At 47.7% G+C, this 23,086-nt stretch overlaps 1 protein-coding gene across 1 annotated transcript; it reads right to left on the reverse strand.

The window, feature by feature from the left end:
* Nucleotides 1-3,309: 3,309 nt before the first annotated feature.
* On the reverse strand, nucleotides 3,310-22,682 carry LOC121464800 (extensin-like). The gene is made up of 8 exons (XM_041677901.1): nucleotides 22,577-22,682; nucleotides 20,832-20,911; nucleotides 19,148-19,402; nucleotides 18,806-18,929; nucleotides 16,108-16,334; nucleotides 15,490-15,560; nucleotides 15,171-15,275; nucleotides 3,310-3,682 (listed from the first exon to the last, which is right to left on the reverse strand). Exons 3-8 carry the CDS (start codon nucleotides 19,367-19,369, stop codon nucleotides 3,310-3,312), a joined length of 1,122 nt encoding a protein of 373 aa, XP_041533835.1. The 5' UTR covers nucleotides 19,370-19,402; nucleotides 20,832-20,911; nucleotides 22,577-22,682.
* Nucleotides 22,683-23,086: the final 404 nt, after the last annotated feature.

The raw sequence follows: 23,086 nt of genomic DNA on the forward strand, positions 1-23,086 counted from the left end.
CGCCCTCATCTGGCCTTCAGGCATATAGACAGAATATTGTATACATAATAAATAAATATTAAAAAAAAAAAAAGAATTTTCAATCTCTCTGACCTCTGTTGCAAATCTGTATTTTGATACTAAAGTACACGCTGCAGAGCCTATATCCTGACCTCCAGCTGGTAAGTCTCAAACTCAGGAACACAGCTGAGGTGTCTATTAACACATCTAAGTGGATACTGGCCACCAGGTTCTCCGTGCATTCTAGTCCCTGCCTGTTACAGGGGCCTCCCGACTGGTATGCCTGCTGCTGTAGGATAATACTCTTGTACCTGTAAAGATTTGTCACTCTTATTGGTTTAATAAAATGCTGATTGGCCTGTAGCCAGGCAGGAAGTATAGGCAGAGCATCCAGAGTAGGATTCTGGGAAGAGGAAAGCCTCAGTCTTCAGTTGCCACCCAGATGCAGAGGGAAAAGATGAACATGTTGCACTGAAAAAAATACCAAGTCACATGGTGGCTAAACATAGACAAGAATTATGGGTTAATTTAACTTGTAGGAGTTAATAATAGGTCGGGTGGTGGTGGTGCAGCCTTTAATCCCAGCACTCAGGAGGCAGAGGCAGGTGAATCTTTGTGAGTTCAAGACCAGCCTGGTCTACAAGAGCTAGTTCCAGGACAGTCTCCAAAGCTACAGAGAAACCCTGTCTCAAAAAAAAAAAAATACAAAAAAAGAGTTAATAATAAGCCTGAGCTAATAGGTCAAACAGTTTATAATTAACATAAGCCTCTGTGTATTTCTTTGGGACTGAATGGCTGTGGAACCGGGTGGGACAGAAACTTTCTTCTACACCCTGCCTCCTACCCCAAACTTCTCCCAAGTGCTCTTCCCTATATAATTCAACCATTTTGGTTACCTGGCCTTTTCATCTGCTCTGCAGAGCCCCCTGACTGCTGTACCTGGTTTCCCCCTCCCCTCTCCTTGTAAGGTTCAGGGTCACATCTACAATGGACTCTCCCAGATGTTCCTGCCTTTGACTGGTCTCTTCCTTTAATCTATAATAAACCTTCTCCTCCACCATACCTAGGAGCAATCATGTTCAGCTCCTTTCTTTTTTTCTTTTTTTCATTCACCACCCTGATGTGGGATGTCTCTCTGTATGCTGTGAATATGTTTTATTACCATTGGTTAAGAAAGAAGCTAATTTGACCAATATCAGGCAGAATAGAGCCATACAGGAAATCCAAGCAAAGATAAAGGGAAAAGAAGGTGGAGTCAGAGAGATGCCAACAGCTAGAGAAGTGGGATATGAGGTAATAAGCCACGGGCCTTGTGGTAAAATATAGAATAATAGAAATGGAGCCGGGTGGTGGCGCACGCCTTTAATCCCAGCACTCGGGAGGCAGAGGCAGATGGATCTCTGTGAGTTCGAGACCAGCCTGGTCTACAAGAGCTAGTTCCAGGACAGGAACCAAAAGCTACAGAGAAACCCTGTCTCGAAAAATCCAAAATAATAATAATAATAATAGAAATGGGTTAATTTAAGTTTTAAGAGCTAGTTAATAATAAGCCTGAGCAAATAGATCAAACAGTTTGTAAATTAATATTAAGCCTCAGAGTGGTTATTCAGGAACTGGCAGACGAGGGAGAAACCTCCAGTTACACCACCTGAAAACACATCAGAAGCTTCCTAGCCTTGCAGTTTGGGGGGCTATAAATAAACCATTTCTCCTGTTTCTGGAACTGTTCTCTCAAACCCTGCTTTAGGGAGTAGCTGTGTGTGACAGGAAGTAAAGATTGCTCATTCAGCCAAAAAAGGTGGGTAATGATCTCAACTCTTATCCGGTGGGATTAACAAGGACCCCTGTCCACCCATCACCCAAGGCAAGTCACCTTTGTCCCTTCTCAAGTCATGGCTTCTGGTTTCCAAATAAATCTCATCTCAAAAGATCTTTTAGGGGTTGGAGAGATGACTCAGTGGTTAAGAACACTGACTGCCCTTCCAGAGGACCCGGGTTCAATTCCCAGCACCTTCATACCAATGCACATAAAGTTAAATAAACCATTAAAAAAAGATTTTTTAGACTAGCATGGTGGTACACACCTTTAAACCAGCACTTGGGAGGCAGAGGCTAGAGGATCTCTATGAGTTCAAGTCCTGCCTGCTCTACATAGTGAGTTACAGTCAACCAGGAATATACAGTGAGACCTTGTCTCAAAACAAAAGAGAGAGAGAAGAAATAACCTTCCTTGGCCACCCTAATCATATCTCTCCCATAGTTTATCACAATTTATAATTACACAGTAATTTTGTGTATGTTCTGATAGAGGTGTGGGCATCCATCGTGACTCAAACAGTATATCTCTAATGCCCAGTAATGACTGATTTCTCACATGGAGAACAGGTTCTAAGGCCTGTATACAAGGTGAAAATGAGAATCACATTTTTGAAACTCAGAGAAGTATCAAGTTGGAAATTGACAGACCCATTCACTCTCTTCCAGGCAAAACACCCACCAAAGTAGGCTTGTGTTTAGAGAACACAAGCAAGGAAAATACAATTCACTTGCAAGGACAGACAGGGCCAGTCACTGAAGGGAAGACCAATATTCCCACCCCATTCTCTCAAAGCACACACAAAAGAATTGCTTGTTGGAATGCAAGCAAGGGGCCACAAAATGGTACTGATCTAAATACACACAATCCATATTTGGCAGGGTAGGGTTGTCCAGACAGAGTTTCTCTGTCCTATGGAACTTGCTTCATAGTCCAGGCTGGCTTTGAACTCACAGAGATCACCACAACTGGCTGAACACATACTATATACATATTGCATGCTACCTTAGGCTGGGAGTAAATATTGACTGTACCCCCATTTGTATCAGATGGAAGTACAGAGAAAATGTACAAACCCTGAGGAGCCCCACACCAGAATGCAAAAAGGTGACTGTGAAGATGTGTCTTTGCCAAGGTGCCTTCTGATTGGTTTAATAAAAGAGCTGACTGACCAGTAGTTAGGCAGGAGATATAGGCAGGACAGCTAGACAGGATGCTGGGAGGAAGAAGGGCAGAATCTCAGGAGACACAGAGAGATGAACATGCTGTGTTGAAAGAAGGTACAGGCCCATGGCAGAACGTAGATAAGATGTATGGGTTAATTTAAAATGTAAGAGTTAGCTAGTAACCAGCCTGAGCTATTGGCCGAGGATTTATAATAAGTCTCTGAATGGTTATTTGGGAGCAGCTGCTAAGACACAGAGACACTCCACCTATAATGCACCTCTGTAGGAATTTTATTCATTCCTGGGACATGGTCTGTAGGGAAGAGGTTACTCGCTCTTCTTGGCAGGAATGGACTCTGCACTGCCAGGGTCATTCTCTGAATCCTCTTTAGGTCTAGGCACAGGCTGGAACTTCTCTGAATCGTCTTTAGGTCTGGGCACAGGCTGGAACATCTCTGAATTGTCTTTAGGTCTGGGCACAGGCTGGAACGTCTCTGAATCATCTTTAGGTCTGGGCATAGGCTGGAACGTCTCTGAATCATCTTTAGGTCTGGGCACAGGCTGGAACGTCTCTGAATTGTCTTTAGGTCTGGGCACAGGCTGGAACTTGAGCAGGACAGGCGGAGTAAAGATGGAAGCTTTCACAACAGGCGATGGAGTCTCATTGGTACTGGAGGGCTCACTACAGGATGGTGCTGTCCTGCATGGGAGATGGCCAATAATGCCCATGAAGTAGGAAACTAGCCCAGAGGGCTCCCAGACATACACGCAATAACATCACAGAGATAAGGCGTCTCCCAAGATGTTTTTTCTTCTAGAAACCTCTCCCGTGGACTCTGTTCAGTGTTGTGCGTTAAAGTACTGTTTGTGATTGTAGAAAACCCGAAACACATGTAAATCCTGTGAAGGACAAGGTGTCTGTCCTTCACGATGCAAACCAGGCTGTCCTGCAGCTCTTTAAAGGAGTGAACATGTCCCAGTGGCCATATTGTTTTGTTTTGGGGGACTGGGTAGCTTCAAACTATGTGTCCCAGACTGGTCTTGAACTTGCAGCAATCCTCCTGCCTCAGCCTCCCAGGGGCTGCCTGCTCATCCTTTCAACCCCCTTTGATCAGATCCACTGCTCCCTAACACTTCCACTTGGGCACCATTTTGTGAATAGAATACATGTTTGTAGCAATTTCCTCTAGATTGAAGCATTTCCTCCTGGAGAGAAAAATCATAAAACTCAATGAATTCTGAAAACTAACAAAAAAGTTGCAAGGTATACAAGCAGTAGAAGATCGCTAAGGGGAAGAGACTCTCAGGCTGGAGAAGGAAGCCCAGCACCACTTCCATAGGGCCTCACCACATCAGGGGGAGCTTTCCAATGGCACCACTGACTTGGGTGGCTCTCACTCCTAAAGGAACAACCATAAATGCAAGTTCACCAAGCTAAACGTGGGTAGAATCATTTCTTTGATCTTCCTCAGCACGTTATCTGAGAGGAACAGGAATTTGCTCACACACCATCCCAGAAAAGTCATACAACTGTTTCTGCATAATTCGAATAGCCATACAATATTCCATAACATGAATGCATATTTTATAATATATTGCTTATATATAAATATACATTTATTTATGTAGTTTATTTATAATAGCCCTCATAGCCTTGGTTGGCCTGGATTCCTAGAACTTTTATTCTCAAGCAGGCTGATTGACAACCTTCTAGCAGTATTTCTGCCTGTCCCTCAAGAGTGCTGGAATTAAGACAAGAATTATCATGCCTAGGTTCATATTTCTCTCTGTGGTTTTTTTTTTTTTTGGTGGTGGTGGTAATAGTGCTTTTTGTTTTGGTTTGGATTTTGGTTACTGTTTTGGTTTGCTTTTAAGACAAGGTCTCACTGTGTTACCCTGGCTGACTTGAAAATCACCATGTAGAACCCAGGCTGGCTTCAAACTTAGAGATCTGTCTGCCACTGATGCCCCAGAGCTAGGGTTAAAGGTGTCTGCCGCTATGCTCAGCCGCATTTCCTCCTTTTTGTTTGTTTTTTGAGACGGGGTTTCTCTGTGGCTTTGGTGCCTGTCCTGGAACTAGCTCTAGATGAGGTTGGCCTCAAACTCACAGAGATCCACCTGCCTCTGCCTCAGAGTTTAAGAGCACTGGCTGCTCTTCCAGAGGACCTGAATTCAATTCCCAGCAACCATGTGGTAGCTCACAACCATCCATACTTGGGAGGCAGGAGGCAGGTGAATCTCTGTAAGTTCAAGGCCAGCCTAGTCTACAAAGTAAGTTCCAGGACAGCCAAAGATACACAGAGAAACCTTGTCTCGTAAAACCAAAAATAAATAAACAAATCAATAAATCATTTTTTAATCAATGGGGGAAAACACCAAGAACCCTAATGCTTAGACAAACAAGGGCTAGAGGGTTGGAGAGACAGTTCAGAGGTTAAGAGCACTGGCTCCTCTTTCAGGGGATCCGGGTTCAATTCCCAGCACCCATATGGCAGCTCACAATGTCTGTAACTCCAGTCCCAGGGAATCTGGCACCTTTACACCTACGCATATGAAATAAAGTTAAATAAATTATTTTTTTTTAAAAAAAGAGCACTGGCTGCCTTCCAGAGGTCCTGAGTTCAATTCTCAGCACCCTCATGGTGGCTCACAACCAACTATAATACAATCTGGTGCCCTCTTCTGGCATGCAAGCATACATGCAGACAGAACACTATATATGTAATAAATAAATAAATCTTTAAAAGGGGGGGTTAGAGAGATAGCTCATCAGTTAAGAGCACTGGCTGCTACTCCAGAGGGCCTAGGTCCAATTCCCAGCCCTACATGGTAGCTCACAGCTGTTTGTAACTCCTGTTCCAGGTAATCCAACACCCTCACACATACATGCAGGTGAAACACCAATGAACATAAAATATAAATCAACAAACTTTAAAAAACAATTAGAACTAGGAGAAGAAACCAACTGCACATTTCCCAAATGCATACAAATCAGCTGTAAGTTCAGGGAAATGATTGAACATCATTGGTCAACACGAAAAGTCAATCAGAACCACAATGAGATCTGCTCACACCCACTGGGGCAGCAAGGTAAAGAGATGCTGCTTCTGAGGCAGCTACGTAGGAGGTTGAGATGGCGAGACTACTTAAGCCTAGACGGTCAAGATTACCTGGGCAACACAGGGTGACCACCATCTCAAATCTGTTTTATATTTTATTGCAGGGATTTATTGTAATTTGCATGTACTACACTGCACTTGGAGAGGCTGGAGGACAGCTTGGAGGTCTCTCCTTCCACCATGGGAATCAAACTCAGGTCCTGAGGCTTGGTGGCAAGCAACTGTCCTCATTCAGCCCTCTCACCCTCCCCCCCATTTTATTTATTTAAATATGGCTATAAATTTACCTAAGTGGGAGAACAAGCACTGGCCTAGTAGACCCTAAGCCTGATCCCCAGTGCAAAAGTTAGAAAAAGAAGCCGGGCGGTGGTGGCGCACGCCTTTAATCCCAGCACTCGGGAGGCAGAGGCAGGTGGATCTCTGTGAGTTCGAGGCCAGCCTGGTCTACAAGAGCTAGTTCCAGGACAGGAACCAAAAGCTACGGAAAAACCCTGTCTCGAAAAATCAAAAAAAAAAAAAAGTTAGAAAAAGATGGGCGTAGTGCCACACCCCTTGGACACCAGCACTCCGAGAGGAAGAGGTGGGTCTCTGAATTCAAGGCCAGCACGATTTATGTACTGAGTTCCAGGCTACCAGAGAAAAATCGACCCCGTCTCAAAGAAAACAGCAAAAACAAAACAAAACAATGAATAAAGCCATGCTAAGTGTGGTGGTACAGACTGACAGTCCCAGCACTTGGAGGCAGGGTCAGAAGGAATGACAATTTGAGTTCAGTCTGGTCTACCTAGCAAATTTCAGGCCAGCCAGGGCTACACGGCAAGGCCTTGTCTCAAAAGAAAGGAAAGGAAGAAAGAAAGAAAGAAAGAAAGAAAGAAAGAAAGGAGAAAGGGAAAAAGCTGGGCAGTGGTGGCAAATGTCTTTAATTCCAGCACTTGGGAGGCAGAGGCAGGCAGATCCTGAGTTCAAGACCAGCCTGGTCTACAGAGTGAGTTCTAGGACAGCCAGACCTACACAAAGAAACCCTGACTTGATAAAACAAAACAAGATGACAAGAGCTAGATAATAAGCATCGCCAGGGTCAGCAAGCGGGGAAAAGCACTTTTCTTCTAAACCTGTTTAATTCCGAGCTCACCCATGACAAGGAGACAGCCAGCTCCTTGCAAGCTGTCCTGACTCTTACATGCATGCCACAGTGACACTATGGTGCGCACACACACACACACACACACACACACAAATAAATACATGTGAATGTCTGAATGGTAATAAGTGCCCCTAGCTTATGGTAAAAATGAACCCTCGGTGTATCACTAGTGAGACTGTATGAGGCTACTTGTACAGTCTGGCAGTTTCTCAAAACAGTAGGATCCTGGATGTAGGTCAGTGGTAGAGTACTTGCCGAGCACGTATGAGGTCCTGGGCTCCATCACCAACACTGTAAAAAATGTATAGACATGTGTATATATACATATGTATATAATATACATGTTATATATATACATTAAATTTACCATATGATCTAGATGTCTACTCAAGAAAAGCAAAAACTGTGACCTTGCTAAAACTAAATCTTTCATCATGTCGTTATTCCTAGTAGTCAAAAGTCTGAACTCGGGCTGGAGAGATGGCTCAGAGGTTAAGAGCATTGCCTGCTCTTCCAAAGGTCCTGAGTTCAATTCCCAGCAACCACATGGTGGCTCACAACCATCTGTAATGAGGTCTGGTGCCCTCTTCTGGCCTGCAGGCATATGTGTAGGCAGGATATTGTATACATAATAAATAAATAATTAAAAAAAAAAAGTCTGAATTCAGATCCTTATAGCTGATACACAAGCAGGAGCTGGGGAGTCTTTCAGTCGGTAAAATGCTTGCTGTGCAAGCATGGGGACTGGAGTTCTTATCCCCAGCACCCAAGGGCTGGGTACAGCAGCGTACATGTGACACTTCCCAGGTTCACAACCACTCAAGCAAGGCCCAGATTCGGTGAGAGACCTTATCTTAAAAACAAATGAAAGGTCTAGAGAGATGGCTCAGTGCCCTCACAGAGGGCCAGAGTTCGGTTTCCAGCACCTGCACGGTGGCTTACAACCATCTATAACTAATTCCTGGGCTCCAACATCCTCTTCTGACTTCCTGGGACACCAGGCACACACATGGTGCACAGACTCACATGCAGGCCAACATTTATATTCACAAAATAAAAATCATTTAAAAAAATGTGAATCGTGATCAAGAAATCCGACTGCCACATATACCCTCCACATGCACACACATACAACATGCACACAAAAATAATAATAATACAAAGGACTATTACTGAAACAGGAAACAGGAGAGAAGCTCTGCGGGCAGGACGCATGGACTTTGAAAACATGGCCATAAGTCAGACAGACACAAAAGGCCACATTCTGAGGCCAGAGTAAGTGATTCATAAGGATGGGAAGTAGGGTAGTGCTGGGAGCGGCAACTAAGGAACGCTCCAAGTTTCACCTACTTTCTTGTTGGTTTTTTAGACAGGTTCTACCTATGTAGCCCTGGCTGTTCTGGAACTGTGTAGAATAGGCTACCTCCACACTCACAGAGATCCGGCTGTGTCTGCTTCCTGACTGCTGGGACTAAAGCTGTGTGGCACCGCACATGGCTTCAATTTGATTTATTTTTGAAACTAAGTCTCCCTCTGTAGCTCAGGCTAGCTTTATCTTAGGCTAGTTTTGAACTCCCAGCAATCTACCTGCCTCAGCCTCCCAAGTGTGCTGGAATTACAGATGTGAACTGGTGAGCTCTTTCTTTCTTTTTTCCTTTTTCGGTTTTTTGAGATAGGGTTTTTCTGTGTAGCCTTGGAGCCTGTCCTGGAACTTGCTCTATAGATCAGGCTGACCTCGAATGCCTGCCTCCTGGGTGCAGGGATTAAAAGCGTGAACCACCACTGCCCAGCTGTCTACTGTCTTTTCAATAACCAACAGGGTCTCTTCACTGAACCTGGAGCTCTCTGGTTCAACTATACATGGGCAGCCGTCTGCCTGGATCTTCCTACCTCCACCCCAGCACTGAGATTACAGATGTGTGCCACTATGTGCTTTTATGTCTGTCTTCCATATCTTTCCGAATCTCTTTTAGAATGATGGGGATCCATGCATGCCTGGCACACGCTCTAACACTGAGTACACACCACCAGAACACTTTGAACCATTTTCATCATACAGTTGAGAGGTATCACATACAGAAGCACTGCAACTCTTTCTAGAATGTCACTCAAAGCAGAAACTCTGTATCTACCCATAAGTAGTAACTTCTTACCTCCCTCTCCAAGCCCTCTCCAAACCACTACTTCTGAATTAACCCAGTCAAGATATGTTTAGTCATATAGTATTTTCTTTTTTCTTTTTCTCTCCTTTGGGTTTGTGAGATGGGTTTTTCTTTTTTTTATATATATATTTATTTATTTAATATGTATACAATAGTCTGTCTGTGTGTTATGTCTGCAGGCCAGAAGAGGGCACCAGACCTCACTACAGATGGTTGTGAGCCACCATGTGGTTGCTGGGAATTGAACTCAGGACCTTTGGAAGAGCAGGCAATACTCTTAACCACTGAGCCATCTCTCCAGCCCCGAGATGGGTTTTTCTGTATATCTGACTGTCCTTGTAGATCAGGCTGGCCTTGAACTCACAGAGATCCTCCTGCCTCTGCCTCCAGAGTGCTGGGATTAAAGGAGTGTGCCACCACTGCCAGTTTAGTATTTTCCCTCCTGTATCTGATCCTTCGCTCCATGGACTTCCACAGTTTGTCCAGGGATTGTAGTATGGTTGATAATCCTCTATGGAATGAGTACAGAACGTTTTGTTGACTCATCTCGGACTCAGGGAGCTCATTTCCAGGGGTGTATGTTGTGAATGATGGCGTGAGGACACAGCCATGGAAGTCCTGATTCAGTCCCTGTCCTCAGGCCTTCTGAGGATGCACAACATCCGAGGAACTGCCAAGCCGATTCTCACGAGTGGATCTACTATTTTACATTGCCACCCATGTTAGGCTTTTTGTACCATGACAAAAACCTGAGAGAAATTATTCAAAGGGGAAAATTTGCCCCTAATCTTAGCACTTGGGAGGCGGAGGCAGGCAGATCTCTGTGAATTCCAGGCAAGCCAGGGCTACCTAATGAGACCCTATCTCAAAATAAAAGGGGGAAGCTTATTCTGACTAATAATTTTAGAGGTTTTAGTTCACAATATGTTAATTTCATGACTTTTAGACTCAGGGCAAAGCAGAAACATTATAGCACAAGGAAATTGGAGAAAAATCTGTTCACTTCATCCAGGAAGCTAACGAGAGCTAGGCACAGGGACGTGTCCCCGAGACCCTCTGCCTCCATGTAGACCTTATCTTCCAATTTCTCTACTTTCCAATAGTCACTCCTGCAAGTCACCGATTAGAGCCCTCAAGTACCAGTCCCCTATAGAAACCCTGTCACAGACAAACCCAGATGCATGTTTTCCTAGTCTAGGTATCTCAGTTCCAAGAAGTTGACAGATCAACCATGCGAGCAAAGCCCAGTGGAGCTCACCTCTCACTCCGCTATGAAGGAGGTTGAGATGGAAGATGAATTCAAGTGAGATCAGCCTAGACAGTACGTAAGCTCTGACCGGCTATCCTGAATTCAAGTGAGATCAGTCTAGACAGTACGTAAGCTCTGACCGACTATCCTGAATTCAAGTGAGATCAGTCTAGACAGTACGTTAGCTCTGACTATCCTGAATTCAAGTGAGATCAGCCTAGACAGTACGTTAGCTCTGACTGACTATCCTGAATTCAAGTGAGATCAGCCTAGACAGTACGTAAGCTCTGACTGACTATCCTGAATTCAAGTGAGATCAGCCTAGACAGTACGTAAGCTCTGACTGACTATCCTGAATTCAAGTGAGATCAGCCTAGACAGTACGTAAGCTCTGACCGGCTATCCTGAATTCAAGTGAGATCAGTCTAGACAGTACGTAAGCTCTGACCGACTATCCTGAATTCAAGTGAGATCAGTCTAGACAGTACGTTAGCTCTGACTATCCTGAATTCAAGTGAGATCAGCCTAGACAGTACGTTAGCTCTGACTGACTATCCTGAATTCAAGTGAGATCAGCCTAGACAGTACGTAAGCTCTGACTGACTATCCTGAATTCAAGTGAGATCAGCCTAGACAGTACGTAAGCTCTGACCGACTATCCTGAATTCAAGTGAGATCAGCCTAGACAGTACGTAAGCTCTGACCGACTATCCTGAATTCAAGTGAGATCAGCCTAGACAGTACGTAAGCTCTGACCGACTATCCTGAATTCAAGTGAGATCAGCCTAGACAGTACGTAAGCTCTGACCGACTATCCTGAATTCAAGTGAGATCAGCCTAGACAGTACGTAAGCTCTGACCGACTATCCTGAATTCAAGTGAGATCAGCCTAGACAGTACGTAAGCTCTGACCGACTATCCTGAATTCAAGTGAGATCAGCCTAGACAGTACGTAAGCTCTGACCGACTATCCTGAATTCAAGTGAGATCAGCCTAGACAGTACGTAAGCTCTGACCGACTATCCTGAATTCAAGTGAGATCAGCCTAGACAGTACGTAAGCTCTGACCGACTATCCTGAATTCAAGTGAGATCAGCCTAGACAGTACGTAAGCTCTGACCGACTATCCTGAATTCAAGTGAGATCAGCCTAGACAGTACGTAAGCTCTGACCGACTATCCTGAATTCAAGTGAGATCAGCCTAGACAGTACGTAAGCTCTGACCGACTATCCTGAATTCAAGTGAGATCAGTCTAGACAGTACGTTAGCTCTGACTGACTATCCTGAATTCAAGTGAGATCAGCCTAGACAGTACGTAAGCTCTGACCGACTATCCTGAATTCAAGTGAGATCAGCCTAGACAGTACGTAAGCTCTGACCGACTATCCTGAATTCAAGTGAGATCAGCCTAGACAGTACGTAAGCTCTGACCGACTATCCTGAATTCAAGTGAGATCAGCCTAGACAGTACGTAAGCTCTGACCGACTATCCCAACCAGCGTTCACCTTAACATGGCATGTTTGCTTAACTGCAGCTCCTAAGCTGATGGAATGGGTAACTTCATTGTAGTTTTAAAAATATTTTCTGCCGGGCGGTGGTGGCGCACACCTTTAATCCCAGCACTTGGGAGGCAGAGGCAGGCGGATCTCTGTGAGTTCGAGACCAGCCTGGTCTACAAGAGCTAGTTCCAGGACAGGCTCCAAAACCACAGAGAAACCCTGTCTCGAAAAACAAAAAAAAAAAAAAAAAAAATATTTTCTAATGACAGACGATGCTGACCAATTTTTTCCCCTGGCCATTTATAAATAAATACTGTACCAATGATCTGCAAATATGTTCTCCCTTGGTGAAGAAATGATTTATAGAATTGCCATAACGTGCTTCTGTCCCTTCCCTCACTTCCTTTCCCTCTCCCCTTTCCCTCTCCCCTTTTTCTCTCCCCTTCCTCTCTCCCCTTGCTTCACTTTCTGTGGACAGGTAACACACATGCTACCACCATCCTTATCATCGTCTAAAATGAGAAAAGTCCACTGAATACCCAAGTATGGCAACACATACTTTTAATCCCAAGCACTTGGGAGGCAGAGGCAGGCCGACCTCTATGAGCTCTGGGACAGCCTGGTCTACATCGCAAGTATCAGGCCAGCCAGAGCTACATAGTGAAGCTGCCATCTCCAAAAACAAATAAATCCATATAATTGAGTTCCCTCCCCAGAACAAGCCTTGACTTTTATCACTTTTAAAAGTCACATTTGCTTCATTTTCTGACTCTGTGCTTGTGCCTTTACCATGCTCACGATTTTCTGCTCCTCTGTAAGGAAAGCACGCTTAGTCCTGCCTCAGACAGAGCACACATGAAGACACAGCACACGGAAGGAACACTGAGTCTGCTGACAGGTTAGACAGTCTCACATGGATGGTAGGTCTCAGAGCACAAACCCCTCAAAGTCCACCTAGCTACACACCGTGACAGATTCTGGTGCTTTCCAACCTTCATGTCACGGGGGGGCTGGAGGCAGCCTAGTTTTGTTAGAGGCTCTACAGGAGGGAAGCTGATGGCGTATTTTAACACCGACCATTCGCAGAGTCTCTAAAGAATCTTAGTGTGTGCAAGCGTGCCAGGCATGCGTGTGGCGATCAGAGGACAGCTCACGGAGTCAGGCTCTCCTTCCACTAGGATCTCCTTTCTCAGAGGTCCCCCAGGCTGGGCAGTTAAGTGCCTTTACCCGCTGAGGCAATTGTGGTGGTACAGATGAGCCCAGAGGATCCCCCGCTGTTGGAACTGTTTGTCACAGGGGTGGGTTCCACCATCCCCAGAGCCATGAGGATCCGAGCTCTCAACTGCTGCTCCCACGCCATGCCTGCCAATCTGCTGCCATCCTCCCTGTTGGAATGGTGATGGACTCCTTCCCTCTGGAGTCATGAGTCCCAAATAAACCTTTCCTTTGAGAAGTTGCCTTGGTCACGGTGTTTATCACAACAGCAGAAAACTAAACTAAGCCAGGTGGTGGCGCATGCCTTTAATCCCAGCACTCAGGAGGCAGAGACCGGCGAGTCTCTGTTCTACAGAGCAAATTCCAGGACAGCCAGGGCTACACAGTAAAATCCCATCTCAAAAAAAAAAAAAAAAAAGAAAAAAAAAGAAAAAGAAAAAAGAGAGAGAGAAAGAGAGAGAGAGAAAGACAGACAGACAGACAGAAAGAAAGAAAGAAAGAAAGAAAGAAAGAAAGAAGACAGTAAAAAGCTGGGTGATGCCAGGCGGTGGTGGCGCACACCTTTAATCCCAGCACTCGGGAGGCAGAGGCAGGCGGATCTCTGTGAGTTCAAGGCCAGCCTGGTCTAGAAGAGCTAGTTCCAGGACAGGAACCAAAAGTGACAGAGAAACCCTGTCTCGAAAATCAAAAAAAAAAAAAAAAAAGCTGGGTGATTTAGACTAGACAGATGGCCCCGAGCCTGCCCCAACGGTATGAAGACCTGACTTCATAGCTTCAGCACCCACATAAAAGCCCAGGCACGGCACTGCACTCCTGCAGTACTAGAGCTGGGAACAGTGACAGGCAGATGCCTGGAGCTCACTGACTAGCCAGTCTCGTCAGAGTATTAAGTTCCAGATTCCGTAATAAACCCTGCATCAATAATAATAATAAAAGTAGAGAGTGGCGGAGGGAGACCTCCCATATTCACTTCTGGCCTCCATACACTAGTGCACAGACCAAAAGCAATACACACATACAATGCATGCATGTATACAGACACACACACACACACCAGTGGCTGTCAGGAGTTAGGGTCTCATGCAGCAGAGGCTGGCCTTACACTGACCACAAAGGCAGAGATGACCTTGAATTTTTGATCCTCCTGCCTCCACTTGCCAAGCACTGTGATTACAAGTTACAGCTCTAGCTCTATAAGTGACTTTTAACAATCCACATTTGGTGAACCCTGCTTTGCAATATGATTCCAAGACAACACCTTAGCTGCTTCCTTTCAACTGGGCCTGGGTTTGGCCAATCACTGATATCATCTACCATTGCAAACACTGATTATGTGTGAGGTTCTGGGAGTGGAAGGAATATCAGGAACTTCTGCCCTTGAGCACATTATCACAGTGCCCAGCACTGGAACAGAGCCTGGGGGTCCGGGTCACAGGGTCTGTGAGAGGCAGGACCCCAGCACTGGAACAGAGCCCGGGGGTCCGGGTCACAGGGTCTGTGAGAGGCAGGACCCCAGCACTGGAACAGAGCCTGGGGGTCCGGGTCACAGGGTCTGTGAGAGGCAGGACCCCAGCACTGGAACAGAGCCTGGGGGTCCGGGTCACAGGGTCTGTGAGAGGCAGGACCCCAGCACTGGAACAGAGCCCGGGGGTCCGGGTCACAGGGTCTGTGAGAGGCAGGACCCCAGCACTGGAACAGAGCCTGGGGGTCTGAGTCACAGGGTCTGTGAGAGGCAGTGTTCCTGGCACCAGAACAGAGCCCAGGGGTCCGGATGGAAAAGTGCAATGCAAACACTCACCAGGGGAAGCCAGGGCAATGCAGCTTATGTGCATTGTTTCCTGCCAAATAGGAGAAATGGAAGCCTCCAGGGTTGAGGACCAAGGGGGTCAGGTCTACCATGTGGCTGCAAGATAGGAAAGAAATGGGGTGTTGGCGTTGGGCCCACCCACCGCATCAGCATGCTTCTCTGTAACACAGGTCCAAGGGGCCCATCACAGTCCACACTCCCGAAATAAGCATAATCACCACCCAAAATGGTGAGAATTAAGAGGTTGAGACAAAATAACCATCAAGTCTGGCACTCAAGATGTCCCCCCTCCCGCAAAAGGCTTTTCCACCTCTTAGAAGTTGACGAAAGACTGTTCCAGTTTAATTTCACTTCAGACCTTGAAATATCGAGTTTCTCCATCTACAAGAAACAAAGAAAATCTCAGGGCAGAGTGGAAACTGCACTTTTCCACGCAGAAAAGCAGTCCTTACACAGGAAGCAAGAACTGATCCCAGGGATGCAGAGAAGACGGTGGTGGGGAACTGAGGAAGCCCCACCCCCAAAGCAAGGGTTACCGGGAAGAAGAGGGCTGCTGGAGAAGGGGGATCTGAACTGAGACATGGGATAAACAGCAGGCCAAAGATGCAGATGGGGGCAGAGGAGGGATAACACCCCGAGAGACAGGGATGGGGATCAGATGTGAGTCAAGCCTATGGTTTTCCTCCTATTCTCAGGGGCATCCCAAGCACATGGCTCACGTAGGACAGGAGGTGGAACTTTGTGCCATTCACCTCTGTAGTGGCCCTCAGCGAGGGAAGCCCCCTCTTATCTGTTTGACTTGCTGCTAGTGCATACCCAAAACCTGTCTGAGAGAAGCCCCCTTCTGCAGAGATCTGAGGACCACTGCTGTGGGCAAGCCAGGAGAAGCCACCCTCCTAGCACTGGAGTAAAGTGAGTTCCCACTGACCGGCTTGCCAGACAGTGGAGGAAAGGGGCCAAAGACCCTGGGCATAGTATAGACAGGAGGTGATGCAGCCACTACAGAGGCCATGGTGGTGACAGGTAGCGGTGGCGGTGGCAATGGTGGTGGTAATGGAGCTGGTGGCAGGCACGGGGAGGTTGACCGGTCTCGGAAGATGACAGGATCTGCTGCTCTCTTTGGTTTCAGCCTCCTCCTCCTCCTCTTCTTGGCACCTGCATCAAATGGTGTAGTGAGTACTGACCCCCTGGGCAGTAGGACCCAAACACAGTAACACAAGGGTCATACACCTCTCCAGCAAAGGAAAGCCTTTTCGGGCTTTTAGAAAATCCTGGAACAAAACTCAGAGCCAGCACTGACCGGTACCAGCAGCCCCCCCCCTCCCTTCGACAAGGTCTAACATATCCTAGGCTGGCCTATAACAGCAGCTGACAATCACCCTAAACTTGTGATATTCCTATCTCCGACCTCCAGGTTGCTGGGATTATACTAAACACAAACAGTTTACATGGTTCTTGGGATTAAGCTTGTGACTTCACGTGTGCTAGGCAAACATTCTAACAGAGCCATACATCCGACCTACTTACATCTCTTACAGAGTCAGACGCCCTATCTGACTATATTTAGGCAGATAACTGTATCTAGACAGAATTCATGCCAAGATGTCTAACTTTAAAGGCACAATTTTGCTTTTTGGTTTTTTTCTGGGGGGGGGGGAGGTTTAGAGACAGGATTTCTCTGTAGTTTTGGAGCCTGTCTTAGAACTAGGCTGGCTTCGAACTCACAGAGATCTGCCTGCCTCTACCTGCCGAATGCTGGGATTAAAGGCCTGCACCACCACCACCTGACTACGGGTACAATTTCGACGGGAATGTTAGAATGAACCAGGCCCTGCAGGGTAACCTGCTGCCTCCCAGGCAAGGCTTGTGAGTTTACCAACAGCAGCAAGGATGCCCAGACCACAGACAGTGAGCCCTCAGCCTACACCAGGCCTCACAGGCATGTGGGGATGGAAAAGGAAACACATAGTGAGGTCTTGACAGGGTGGAATAACTGGAGGGACCCTGAGCCAAACCCTGCTCTACTCAGGCCTATGGAAAGCACTGAATGAGCCTTGGGAATGCATCTGAGTATTAAAGCACACCTCATACAGCCCATCAGAAGGGTTCATTAGCTGGATATGGTGGTATATGCCTGTAATCCCCAAAAAACAGGAGATAGAGGCAGGGGGATCAGGAGTTCAAAGTTAATCTCAGCTACATATCAAGTTTAAGGTCAGCCAGGGATATGTGAGGCCCAACAAGCTGGCTCAGCAAGGAAAGGTGCTTGCCACCAAGCCAGATAACCTGAGTTGTGGTAGAGAGAATTAAATCCTTGCAAGATGTCCTCAGCCACCCACATATACACCATGGAAAGTGCGTGTGCGTGCAAACACAGTAAATAAACATTAACAGAAAGGCTGAAGAGATGGCCCAGTGGTTAAGAGCACTTATTGCCCTTGCAGAAGACCCGAGTTCAGATCCCAGCACCCATGTCAGGTGGCTCACAACAACCAGAAACTCCAGCTGCAGGGAATCCAATGCCCCCTTCTGGCTTCTACAGATATCTGTACAAGTACATGGGATACATGCATACACACATGCGTGCGTGCATGTGCGCGCGCACACATAAGTAATGCATTAAAAATACTTAAATTTTTAAAATAAATGTTAATAGAGAAATAATAAAGGGGGCTAAGGAACTGACTCAGCTGGTAACGTACCTACATCAGAAGCATAATATCTGAATTCAAAGCCTGATGGTGCATACTTTTAATCCCAGCACTCAGGAGGCCAAGGTATGCAGATCTCTGAGTTCAAGGCCAACCTGGTCTACAGAGTGAGCTCCAGGACAGCCAAGGCTACAAATGAAAGCCTGTCTCAAAAAAGATGAAAAAAAAATAAGAAAGAAAGATCTGAGTTCAGATTCCCACTGCCTACAGAAAACACAGGGCAGGGTAGGGCAGCACACAGCTATAATCCCAGCACTCTGGGGGTAGATAGAGACAGAAGCCTGAAGCTCGCTGGTCTGTCAGCCTACCCAAATCAATGAGCTTCAGGTTCCGCGAGAGACCTCCTGTCCAAATACAAAGGTGGAGAACGAGAGCAGAGAGCCAGATGTGCTGGTGCCCGTCTTTAGTTCCAGGCAGGGCTGGTCTACACAATGAGTTAGTTCCAGAGCTAGCTAACTAGCTGCAGAGTGAGACCCTGTCTAAAAAATAATAAATTTAAAAGAAAAGAAAGGGGCCAGCAAGATGGTTCACTGGGCAAGAGTACTTGCTATGTAAGCCTGACAACCTGAATCGGATCTCCAGATCCTACAGTGCAAGAACTGACTCCTGCAAGTTAACCTCTGACCTCTACGTGTGTGCCTTACACACACACATACTCATATGTGTATATAGACACATACAACAATAATACTTTGTTTTAGAGCTAGGTGTGGTGGTTTTTCTCCCTTTCTGTTCCCGGTCCTCCTTCCTGCTCTTCACTAAATATGATCCGAGAGGGGTAAGTGCAACCTGGGCACTACTGATGTCACCAACCTGAGCTTCACATATACTGCAATGTTGATGGTAATTGAAATGGGAAGAGCGGCCCTGGGCTCTGATCACCAAGAGCTCACACCTTCAGTAGTTGATCCTCACCCCGGGAATACAGGTGTACACGGTGGATGCGCCACTTCAGCTGCTCCAGGCGCTGATGCATCTCCAGGGCACCCATGCTGTTGCACTGGTTCAGTTCCCCCTGGACAGCACAGACAAACTTCGCCTGCAATAGCGATTGAGGAAAGACGGAAAGCCAGAATTGAGTCGCTTGCCTGCTTTATCCCCAGGTTTGGCATCCTTGGCTTCAAAAAAGACCCTTCCGGCTGCCCCAAGCCTCCCACACATCCCGCTAGGTGACCTCCCCATCCATTCCTAAGCCAAAACCCCACCCTCAAAGATCCTCCCTAAGAAATTGCAGGTGAAGGTGGGGGCCTTCCGCACCCAGAGGCCGGAGAGGAGTCCACGCTGTTCCATCTCAGTCTGCTTGCCCTTGCGAACGACCCTCTCCGCCAGCGCTGGATTGCGGTCCAAGGAGCGGAAGAGGCGGCGCAGCGAGCGCTCCGTGTAGGTAGCAGCTTGCCTCTCGAAGTCCTCCTCGGAGATGAGTTGGCAGAAGGTCACACTCTGGGGGAATTCGTTGTCGTACTCGTCCAGGACTTCCATCGAGAGGGACTACTGGTGGTAGGCTGGTGCTGTCTGAGAGCGGAGCAGCAGTCAGGGCAGAGCTCCTGGGGCAAAGGGACCCTCCCAAGGGCTAGAACCAAGGTCCCAAAAGGTGACAAGAGCCCACGGGGCGGTGACTACAGGATGTACCCACTCTCCCTACAGCAGCAGTGCAGGCTCCAGTTCCCCAGACTACCCGCCCCCTTCCCAGTCCGCCCTAGAATCAGGGGGCGGGGCCAGTGCCAGTACACGTGACAATGCCCACCTTCCCAGGCCTGCGCACTGGTGTGCTCTCCCTCCCCCAAGCCTCCTGACCACCCAGGAGGTACCTTGGGGATTTTAATCTCCTTCTGAGCCATGGTCCTCTCCCAGTTTTTTGTTCCCGCCCGACCCTGCCATACCAGTCTGCCCTGGCAATTGAATCTGGCTTCCAGTTCACCGAGGCAATATCCAAAAGGACTTCCTTCTGCCCTCAAAGCGCTTTAACATTGGCTTTTGCACCCTCTCAGTTTCCTGTCCTGCTCTGCAGCTTTTACACACGTTCCCCTCCGGATCATGTCCTGATCGCTCCTTCACGACCACTTCTTCTTTTTTTTTTTTTGTTTTGTTTTTGTTTTTCGAGACAGGGTTTCTCTGTGGTTTTGGAGCCTGTCCGGGAACTAGCTCTTGTGGACCAGGCTGGTCTCGAACTCACAGAGATCCGCCTGCCTCTGCCTCCCGAGTGCTGGGATTAAAGGCGTGCGCCACCAACGCCCGGCATGACCACTTCTTTTTTTGTTGTTTGTGTTTTTGTGTAGTTCTGGTTATACGGCGAAACCATTGTAGACCAGACTGATCTAGGCCTCTGTGTGTCTCTGCCTCCCGAATGATGGGATTAAAGGTGTATGACAGCATGCCCCATTCAAGACCACTTTGCCCTGTCTTGATGCCCTCCTGTTCTGTCCTCCTGGCCCCTGAGCTACATTTCTGAAAGTTTTCTTCACCTGCCTCTTGACAGCCAACCTAAAACCTCCGAGGTCCAGCCCTCCCTTAAGCACCAGGCCCACACCCGAGTCCTTACAAGTAAGGACTCGTGGGCATGTCAGCAAGGATGCTTTCGTGCTTGCACGAAAAGCTGCTGGCGTGCATCTACCATGGCCACTAGGGAGGATGGATGCCAGCTACTTCTTCATGATCAAAGCCCTCCATCTGGCCTGAGACCCATATATGCATCAGAGCAGTTCCCCTACCGGTGCCAGGACTTGGACAGCTAGAGTACGATTGTCAAGCCAGGGTGAAGGCTATTCCCCAAAGTCAGTCTCAAAGTCTGGGCCTCCTTTCAAGGAAATGGGCCTGACCAACTCTCACTGGATTTATTTTTGGGGGCGGGGGCATTGAAACAGAAGCTCACCATGTAACTCTGGCTGTCCTGAAATTAGAGATGTAGACAGTCTTGTCTTCAAATTCACAAAGATCCACCTACCCATGTTTTCCCAATGCTGAGTTCAAAGGCATGGGCCTCCACACCCAGCTTTTCACTGGGTCTTGTTGGTAAAAGTAACCCTGTAAGCAAATTCCGGGAAAGGCTTCCTTAAAAGTTTGGCTCCAGCCCTGTCTGGAGAGCAGACATGCTGGACACCTCACTGTCTGTCCTGTTCAGGATATACCCTCCTGTAAAAGAGCAAGCAGCATGGTGAGCAAGCATCCTATGGCCAAGTCTATTCATCCATCCCAGGCATCCTGATAAGCCCCGAGACCCAACATAATGGCCCTGGTGTGCACCTTCTCATGCCTCCTCCCAAACACCACTCAGAATAGTCTCTCTTCACTTTGTTATCTTCAGGAATTCAGGAAGGCTAAGTGCTGTTCTTCCTGGTGTAGCCAAAGCTAAGTAAGGCACAGAAGCCATTTCCATACAAAGAGGTGAACATCTGTTTCTCCTCAAGCTCCTGGAGCCCAGAATTTTTATTTATTTATTTATTTATTTTTCTTGAGACAGCATTACATCATAGACCAGACTAGCCTCAAATCTGAAGCAATCTTCTTGCCTTGGCCTCCCAGACATGAGCCACCACACCTAGCATGGACTCCCTAATCTTAACCTGGGGAGCCAAGAGCTTGAAACCAGAGCCTTTTCAAATCTGGGATCTCATCTTTGTACTGGTTCTAGCCTTGGAGTATGCTCCCCAGAATCCGCCTTATTCTCTCAGCTAGGGAGTCTCATCCAACCCTGCCCCAGGAATCCAAGCACTCCCTTTGGGTCCCTCAGGCTTCTCAGCTGGGGAGTGAGAGAGTAGCGTGGGTGGCAGGCAGAGCCCGACAAACGCCCTTTCGTCATTGCACTGCTCCCCAGAGGTCCACAGTAGTGCAACAGGGAAAGAGTGTCCAGCAAGCCTGTGGGCCTCTCCGGTGGGGGTGGGGTGGGATCTTAGACCTAGAAGGCGGGCCTACCTGGGCGGGGCCTCTGCCTGGGTCAAAGGTGCCCTCTGACCCCAGAGACACAGGCCTGGCTAGAATCTCAAGTTTCCATGGAGAACAGAGTAAAACGAGCAGGGAGAAAGAAAGGCATGCAGGCCTGAGGGGCCCGGCCTGGGAAGGGGGGCAGGCAGGGTTGTAGGTGAAGAGGTGTTCTACAAGGCTGGTCCCAGATGCTTTGACAATATCATTGCACTGCTTCTCAGAGCACAGTAGTGCAACCTAGTCAGAGCACCTGCAGCCAGCAGTCAATCCATCACCCTCATTGTGTACAAGGCTGGAAGTTCGACCACCATAGGTGGGTGGGACCTCTTGGAGCACAGAAGGGATCCCAGCCGGGATCCAGTCCTCCGGGTCTTAGGAACTTCAGAGCAGCCAAACTTTGCCCAACATGGTTCTGATTCTGGTGAAATACACCCCCAGGAGAGAACTTAAGGGCAAGCACCCGAGGGGGCTCACATACAAAGGAGGAGAACCTGCGCTCAGCCCCAAGAGGAGCACAGTGGGGCTACCTCGTACCCTGTTTCAGCCTGGAGCTCCTTCTAGAATAAGAGGGGTGGCTCACTCCTAGAAGGTGAGGCCCTTGGAGTTACAGACCTAGTTGTTGATCTGTTCCCCCAGTATGAGTTCTGCATTCCATCCTAACAGATTCTTCCGCCGGGAGGAGCAGAATGAGGGCTTCATGCCATCTGGAGTTCCTGCCGGGAGGGCCCCTACCCTCACCGCACCGCCCACCTCAGACCAGCTACTCACATGGACAGACACCCCTCGTTCTCATGGAGGGGACAAAGCGAAGGTTAGTGGAAGGAGATCCTGGTTGTCGCCGACCCTGTCCTACTCGGACGACTCCGCACCTCATGGCACCCTCTCGCCGGTGGGCTCCATCTTTAACCTTCTGACAGTCCCAAGGGCCGAGCCCCAGGGCTCAAGCCAGGCACAGCGCCAGCCTCATTGGCTTGAGCCAACACTAAGCTTCGCCTCCTGCACACCTATTGGCTGCTGCTGGAAAGATTTCAAAATAGCCTCCGGGTTCCGATTGGCCAGGCGCCCAAGTTTTTGCTCCGCCGTTTTAACAATGAGTTCTACAAACACTTTCTCATTCATAACTTATGGAAAGGAGCTGTACCCGCCTTTTCCCAGCTTGCTTCTCTGAAGAATTGTGATACTCGTGAGGGCGCGTCCATGTTCGCCACACAGCTCACCAAATAAAGGAGGGTGCTAAGATCCCAGTAAAGTGTCTGCACCACTGGCCACGCCAGCGGT

The sequence above is a fragment of the Microtus oregoni genome, unplaced genomic scaffold (assembly GCF_018167655.1).
Source record: "Microtus oregoni isolate MIOR12 unplaced genomic scaffold, Mior012 000029F_ref0000214, whole genome shotgun sequence".
Lineage (NCBI taxonomy): Eukaryota > Metazoa > Chordata > Mammalia > Rodentia > Cricetidae > Microtus > Microtus oregoni.

Coding starts and splice junctions, on each gene's coding strand:
- LOC121464800 (XM_041677901.1), bottom strand. CDS start 19,369: ATGGAAGTCCTGGACGAGTACGACAACGAATTCCCCCAGAGTGTGACC. Junction 18,930..19,147: donor GACTCCTCTCCGGCCTCTGG/GTGCGGAAGGCC, acceptor TCGCTATTGCAG/GCGAAGTTTGTCTGTGCTGT. Junction 3,683..15,170: donor CATTGCCCTGGCTTCCCCTG/GTGAGTGTTTGC, acceptor TCTCCCATGCAG/GACAGCACCATCCTGTAGTG.